Genomic DNA, 8128 nt, shown 5'->3' with positions numbered 1-8128 from the left:
GCTCGTCGCCTCACAGTAAAGATGGCGCACAGCGGTCGGTGGCGCTTCCCTGCCCGGCCCGGCAGCGGCGGATGGGGCCGCCGAGGGCTGGGGGGGTCCCGGCTGCGGGTGCCGGCCGTGCGGAGCCTGCGAGCGGCCGAACCGGCGGCCCCGGAGGCGGCGGGCGACGGGGAGCGCGGCGGCCCGTGCTCCGGCGGCGGGGCGGCGGGAAGCGGGGGAGGCGGGGCAGCGCCGGGCTCCGGCGGCTCCGGGGGCCCCGCGGCCGGGGTGGGACCGGGCTTCGACGCGGCTCTCCAGGTTTCGGCCGCCATCGGCATCAACCTGCGGCGGTTCCGCGCGGCCTGCGGGGCCGAGGCGGGCAGCGGAGAGGTGAGGAGGGGCGGCGGGGCGGGCGGGCGGGAGGGAAGGAGAGAGGGAGGAGGGCGCGGCGCGGCCCGGAGCGCGGGGTCCCGGCCCGCCAGCATCCCCGCTCCGCCCCGGCGGCCGGCACACCCCCTGCCCGCGCACCCCCTGCCCGCGCAGCCCCGGCCCGCGCCGCCGGACACACCTACCGCGCCGCGCCGCTCCGCACAAAGGGCGCGCCCCGCCGCCGGGTGCCCGCCGGGGGTGGCGGCGGGGGGCGCCGCGGGAGCGGTGCGGGTGGCGGCCGCCCCTCCTCCGCCTCCGCGCCGCGCGGTCCCTCCCCGCGCACGCGACTTGCCGCCGGTGTGTCCTCCCCGCCGCCGCCGCCTCCATTATCCTCCTCCCGCGGCTCCTGCGTCGGGAAGGGCGGTAGAAGGCGGGTGAGGAGCGCGCTCCGCGGTACCGGGAGGAGGGGAGGGACGGAGCGCCGGCCGCAGCCGTGCGTCTCCCCGGAGGAGCGATGCTCGGAGGTGTTCCGGTCGCCCGTCCCTCGGGATCGCCGGGAGGAGGCATTAAGGGGGGAGCGCGAACGGGCGGCGGCTGTCGGGACCGGGGGACGAGCGCCGGAGCGGAGCAAAAAGCGGAGATGTCGGCGCCCGCCCCTCCTGGGTGCCGCGGGCACCGGTCCTGCGGTGCTCCTCCTCCTTCTGCCGCCCCCGGCTGCACCTGGCTGCTGAGCTGCACCCCGGGGCAGCAGGGCCTGGCAGGGAGAGCTGCTCGGTAGCAAGGAAGAGCCGTGCTTCTGTGTTTGTATTTTTCGGTTGTTCTTTTTGCCTTCATTTTTTTTATTTTTTATTTTATTTTTGTAAGCCATTCTAATGCAGCCAGAGCAAGAGTCTGACAACAACCCACCTATTGACAGAGCGGGGAAGACATGATGGGGATGTGTTACTTACTACAGGCTGCAGCATTCCTTTTCCGTGTTGCTTGCTTTGCATCACTTGTTAGCTGTGTCCTTGGGCTGGCAGGAAAATTCTTCAGTTTCTGTACAGTAAAAGGCATTTATGCTTGTTTTCTTTTTGAGAGGCATGTTCTTTCTGTGGTTCTAAGGGCAAGGTGTGGTGTGCATGAGTCTGTCGTGTTAAAAAACAGCTACTTTGCTTTATCATCACTGATTGATCATAATATCGGAGGTGATGAAAGCGCATGTGAGGGTGCATTCCACTTTGGGGCTTGTTCTCAGGGCTTTCTGGCAGGTGAAGTCATGTGCAGCTCTGAGCTCCCTGCTCCAGGTGGGGGCTCAGAGTCACAAACTCAGAAGCAGTCTGGAGGTGCTGCCAGCCTAACAGTGCTTATGGTCACCTGCTGAAGGCATGCTGCCTGCTAGCATCCATTTTGGTTGGTACCGAAATCCTCAAGGAGGCTGGTTGATATACTGGTAAATTCAGCTGTTTGCGATAGACCAGGTTGGTCAGAATTTTCTATTTACTATTTATTATAACTGCTGTCTCATAAGTGTTGGTTCAGGGACAGAAACAACTGCCATCTCACCATCTGATCTAATGGCACATCTAACAAGTTGCTGCATCTTCCGTGAAAACTTTTCAGCTTGTTTTATTTCTTTTTTTCTTAACAGCATTGGATTTTCCTCTTCTCTTTTTTAAGTCTCACTGTGTTTCTCTTGAAGCACGCTTTTTCGTCTCAAAAGCCAAAGATATCTATGAAAAATCTTTGGCACTTTGGCTTTTATGGCATCTTTGCTTTAAAATGGCTTCAGTACATTTTTGGTACCAGCAGCTGGTGAGGAAAATGTCCATTGGATTTCCAGATGCTGTTTTTCTTCTTAGACCTGTTTTCTATTTAACTATTAAAAACTTCTGTAACAGTGGAAAGTAATGATGAAGGTGCTTTGTGACTTGGTGTCTGTAGCTGAGGTCTGTCTGTCCATCCATGAGCAGAGAAGGAATAGACCCAAGATGCTTTTTCTTGCTCTGACACTGCAGTGTTTTCTTGTGTACAGCCAGGAGAGCTGATCACAGGATCACGGAATGGTTCAGGTTGGAAGAGACTTCAAGGATCACAAAGCTCCAACCCCCCACCACAGGCAGGGCCACCAACCTCCCCATTTCACAGCAGCCCAGGCTGCCCAGGGCCCCATCCAACCTGGCCTTGAACACCTCCAGGGATGGACGGGGCATCACAGCCTCTCTGGGCAGCTGTTCCAGCACCTCACTGCTCTCATAGGAAAGAACTTCCGCCTGACATCCAACCTCAGTCTTCTCTCCCTCAACTTCAAACCATTTCCCCTTGTCCTTCTGTTATTTGCTGTTGTCTCCCCTCCTGTTTATAGGCTCTTGAGCGTTCGGTTCAGGGTGCCTTAAAGGTTGGTTTGTTATCTTTGTTGCTCCTGTAAGAAGGTGCCTTTCCTCCAGTGATGCTCCAAGTATTTTAGCTTCAGACATCTTTAACCACTGACTTACTCTGTGTGTTGCAGTCATAGTGAAGAGCACAGCACCAGGAAGCCTGGGACACGCTCTTCTCTCCCACAGCACACGTTTCTATGTGGAAGGAGCAGAGGATGTGAGAAGAGCTCTAATTCATCTCAGCAATGAGTGTCTGGGTGCTGCCTCTGGTGTCTTGAAGAGAGCGTGGCTGTGTGTTGGTGCTGAAATGGTGAGGTTGTGGTGCCTGCTTGGTACCTGGCTGTGGGCACAGCTGTCTCCTAGAGAGGGGCTTCCATGAGCTCCCACTCACTGGGCTCGTTATGCACTCACTGGCAGCATGGGGCTTTTTGTCCTCCCTGCACCACATCAGCTGCTGTCCTCAGCTGAGGTTGCGTTCTGTATCAGAAGTCAAATCTTGATGAGTAATTAGTGTTTAGGTGACCGAAGTCACGTGGAAGAAGCCATGTTTCTGTTTTTAGGGCCCTTATTTTGTAGGAGGTGGGCTTCCTTTCCGTACAGAAGCTCACAGTTCTGGAATGTCGCGGCACACTTCAGTGGTGCTGTGTGAGTACTTCTGCTGGAGTTTGGTTTTTCATTGAGATATATTGAAACCATTTAGCTTTAAGAGAGTTGTGATACTTGATTTTGGCACAGCAGGAGCTGGCAGAGGGGATTTTTGCATAGCAAAGCTTTCCTCCCTGGTTGACAGCAGTGGCTCTCGTACCTTTCTGCATGGTGGGAATGACACTTAAGTAATAAGGGGAATTTGTTTGTGTTTTCTGCCTGTGTTCTGTAAAACGTGGTATGAGAGAAGGTGGTGTGTGGTTGTTGAGTATCTCTTGGAAGTGTCACTGAGAGCTCCCTCAGCATCACTGCAGCTTAATTGAAGCTTCAGGACATAAAAGCTGACAGTGTGTCGGATGTGTGCTGACAGTTTACTTCATAAATCTGCATCAGTTGGAAAAGTTAAAGCTAAGTTGCAGAAACTCGAGGTTGGAAATGGGATATAATAGCAGTGATAGTGACTCTAGTAATGCTGCTGTAATTATACATGGATCATAATGCTTTATGAAGCGAGTGTTAGAGCCTGCGATGCTGGCTGATGGTTGCCTTGCTTTGAGATGTGCTACAGCATGTGTGGGGAGGAGTGGCTTCTGTGTCACCCAGCTGAAGTATGGATAGCTTCTTTCCTCCATGAGCATGGCAGTTCTGGCAGCCTTGGGATTCTCCTTCCTATTTTGTGTCGAACTGTTACTGCAGAGCTGGGAAGCATGGCTGTGGAGCTCTGCCTGCTCCAGTTGATGTTATCAGTGATTGTGAGTTGAGGCAGGGCTGTTCCTAGTTATTGACATAAAGCAAAAGGCGTGAGATGAAGGTTGTACAGATTGCAGCCTGAGAGCGGGGGGCTCCTTCACGCTTTCCTTTCCTTTCTGAAGAGTTAGGAAATCATTGTCAGAAGTGTGAAAATAAGAGTACAGTTTTTAACCACCCTGTTTCCGCAGTTCAGTCAGCGTTAGCAAGTACTCATAACCCTCTGAGTATCGGTTCTGTGAAGGTTTCTGGAGGACTGGAATTTGGATTTCCCCGTGAGAAGCTGTTCCCAATGCAGGGGTGTCACTCCTGCCATGGGCAGGTGGGGCATCCTCAGGAGCAGGGATGCTCACTGCTCTGGGGGCTTCTTGGTGCTGGAAAAGTCAGAGGGCAGATGTTTGCAGGAGTAGCTCTCGCTGCCTTTTGTTGTACTGTAATAGAAGTGCTGAACTGCAGCTTTTACTGTACTGTGGGTGAAGGAAATGAGAGGAGGCTCGCTAACTCTGAGTCAGTTGTTCATCTCCCAGCCTCTTTAGCTGGCTTTTGGGTGCTTCCCAGCTGAAGCAGCATCCTCCTGACCTGTTGAATGCATAGCAGACCACTTGTGGCTTCCAAGAGCGAGCAGTTGCTTTTCTGCTGTGCCCACGTGCAAGGTAACGTGCCTGCCTGCTGCAGATCTTCCAGCTGTGACACCAAAGCTTGCAGCTCAATCAGCTTTTAAGCGGCAAGAATGAAATGGAAAAAAGGTCTTATGTGAGGCAAGGAGCTGCCATGAGGCAGCGAGGTGTTTTGTTTTCAGTTGTACTATGTTTCAATAAACTGCAACGTGTTTATCTTGCACTCAGAGTGAGGGGTCAGGCAGAGGGGTTGGGTTTTGTTGGAAACCACTGAAGGTTTTCCACTTCAGCAGAGAAGATCACTCTCTCTTCTTGACCTCTTCTATTAGAGCACCTGAGTAAAACACACCTGGCATGTCTTGGAAGGCACCCTGATAGCCTCCTGATCTACTTAGAGCTGATGGTTTTGCAGTCAAAGGTTGGTTGGTAAAGGGCAAGTAGAGAGAATCACCATGCAGCACTGATCTGCTTTTCCTTACAGCATTGGTGGCTGCTGAGGATTCTGATGGAAGGGAATGCATCTTGCAAATTGTTCACTTGTTGTTTTACTGTCAGCATTGAGGATTTAGCCCACAGTTCAGCCTTGTGCATTGACAGCAAGAGAGCTCCTGGACATGAAGTTACAGAGATGCTGCAAAAGATCTGATAGTGCTGTTTGCACTGAGTGAAGCAAGAAAGCATCTTTGAAATACTTTGTAATACTTTTATGCTTCGTTAGGTGGCATGCATTTCTTAAGAAGTGAAAGATGAGTCATTGCTATTGAAGATAATTTTTTTATCCTTTGATACAGCAACTATAGAGCATAACTCTGTGCGTGCAGAAGTGTCAGAAGCACTTCAGGCCGTGTTTTGGTGTGTCTGGGCAGTGCGATGAGCTGCGCCTGCTTTTATTTAACCACAGCTCTGCAGTCCTTTCCATCTCTCAGTTGTTGAAGTTCAGCTGAAGCACTGCTTTATAAGTGCTGGTTGTAGAACAGAGTGCCAGTGCTCTGTGAGATGCAGGCTGAGGCTCTGCTGTTACCTTTCTCTCGCTGGGTGCAAGCAATAATACAGCTGACCCTCGGTGGTGGCATTGGAAGCTGCTTTAAAAAGTATTCCTACTGTGGATCAGAATTCTTCATGTGGAGTGCTGACTGTAGGGGACAGGCTGGGCTGATGGAATTGTAACTGTGCAGCACATGTGAACTGCTTGTGTTTTGTTAGTGGGCTGTTAGAAGTGAGCCTGTTGCTTGAGGTTCGGGCCAAATAGTGACAGACTGGCTGTGTTGTTCCGCCCTACCACTGGATGTTCATATTTTCCTTTTAGCAAGCTGGCAGTGCTGACCAGTGCACCTTGTGAGATTGTTGCAGCAGGTTGCTCTGTGTGATTGTACACACTCAAGGAACTCCCAAACTGGAGCTCTAACCAGGGCTGTGTTGTTGCAATTAGTGGCTGAGAGTACTGCTGCAAACAGTGGCAGGGCTGGGTCTTTCTATTGTCTTGGGAGTTGTCATGGGGAGGTGAATAGTTGAGAGTTTTACTTTGCTTTCAGGATGCTGGGGCTGTTTTGAGGCAAGGTCCTAGCAGGGTTCCTGCATGGTTCCTGTTAACAGCATTTGGATATTGAATTAGAGCAAAAGGGCAGCTGGACCCTCAGCCATCTGGGCTGGATGTGGCTCTGGGCAGCCTGGTGGCAACCTTGTGCGTAGCAGGGGGGTTGAAACTGGATGATCATTACAGTCCTTTTCAACCCAGGCCATTCTATGATTCTATATAACATTAAACCCATAAGTTCTATTTGTTAGCGAGGCTGCCCCTAAGTAACACCTGGGCAGCATCTCCCAGCATTACCAGGGGTTTCCACCTCCCACAAAGCCCTGAGTGCCCCAGAGCTGGGCTCAGGGTTTGCTCATTGCTGCCCTCTAAGGATGCTCATTCCTTCGGAAGGAGTCCCTGAGATACAGAGCTGTAGTTACCAAGCATGCTGCTGCATGAGGTGCTCAAAATAGCTCCTCTCTTTCCAAGAAGATGAAGTGCTGCGTAACCAGGGCCAAAACCGGCACGGTGAATAGGAAGAGAAGTGAAGCAAGGTTCAGATAGCTCTGCTTTTAACTGATGCAGACCTTTGCGAGAGCCGGCTGGATCAGCTGCATCGCTGGGTTTAGTGGTTCTGACAACATGGATGGGAGACCTCTGCACTTCGACATGTCTGTGGTGGTTTGGGTTGTAGTATTACTCAGAGACCAGAAAACCAGTTCCTTCAGGACAGTTTTGTGTCTGTAGCTGGATTTTCCTCTGAGATCTTCAATCAGAAGTTCTTTGGAAAGTAATTTTGCTCCAGAGTGCTGTGGTAAGTTGAGTTCAAATGGGGATGTGCTTGGGACTTTCCTGTTCTTGCAGGAGCCAGCTTACTTCAAGGCACAACTCCGCTCATCAGCTCACAGCCTTGAGGTCTGACCTGGGCTGTGAGCTGAGTGTTGGGTGGGGAGATGCATGAGAAGCTGTGCAGCCCACCTGGGGCAGCCCCTGCATGCAGAGCTGTTTTGAGCCTTGCCCATCAGGTGAGCCTGTCCTCATCCCATTACTTATAATCCCGACTGACCTTTGTGTTGCGTTATTCTTTCTCAGGTAAATGAGGTCGTGTGCAAACCGTCGTGGTTTTTAATCACTCTCCATCTGTCATGCTTTATAACAACTGCGAAAAAAAAAGGAGGGAGGGAGGCTCCCTGCTTTATTTGTCTCCGTATTCAGTTTTGCCATAGGACTGACTGAATGGATGACAGCCATGCAGATGCATACCGGTGCTTAGCAGCCTTCTCCATCGTTGCTAATTTGGCTAATTTACATGGCCTTCTTCTTACTTTGTGAGAATGACCACTTGGAGGTCAACGATACCCTCGTGAACATCACCAAACAAACTTGAATGGCATATTGGTCGTGCTACTTCTGCAAATGGAGCCAAAGTAATTATTTTTTTGGAGAGCCTCTTCACTGTAGACAATTCTTGTGACTGCTTAGTAGGAAATAAGAGAGGACGATCATCCCCAGGGTACTGGGCTGAAGCCAGGGTTTATTTAACCCACTGGACTTGTAATTTAACAGTGGTCAGTTTGAAAATGATGCAGGTTCTGGTTTGTGGATTATGGTGTGGATGGTGAAAAATGTAATTAAAAAAGACAACGCAACAGAAAACAGCATTCATATTAGTGACAGTAACTTAGAGGCAGTCCAAATCAGGACTGTTAGACAGTTGTGTTTTATCCTATTTGCTTCATGGCCCCAGGCTCCGTTTGTTTGATGAGAGGTTGTGTATCTCCAAGTTGTGTTGTGATGGCTGGGGCGGGATGGTAGCTTTGTGCGATCTTATGGGATGCTGCTTTTCAGAATGGCAGGAATGGGGATTCTTCTGCAGAAACCGTGCAAGTTTCCTTGAA

General features: G+C 51.5%; 1 protein-coding gene across 1 annotated transcript in view; it reads left to right on the top strand.

Moving 5' to 3' along the window:
* Positions 1-8128, top strand: part of KMT2A (lysine methyltransferase 2A) — a 46758-nt gene continuing 38630 nt past the window's right edge. Inside the window, exon 1 of the mRNA XM_048968409.1 lies at positions 1-369. Within this exon, the coding sequence (XP_048824366.1) occupies positions 22-369 (348 nt within the window). The 5' untranslated portion in view covers positions 1-21. The remainder of the gene's footprint in view (positions 370-8128) is intronic.

This window comes from Lagopus muta, chromosome 22, assembly GCF_023343835.1.
Source record: "Lagopus muta isolate bLagMut1 chromosome 22, bLagMut1 primary, whole genome shotgun sequence".
Classification (NCBI taxonomy): Eukaryota; Metazoa; Chordata; class Aves; order Galliformes; family Phasianidae; genus Lagopus; species Lagopus muta.
Note: the sequence above shows the minus strand (reverse complement) of the source record. Positions and strands in the feature narration are given on the sequence as shown.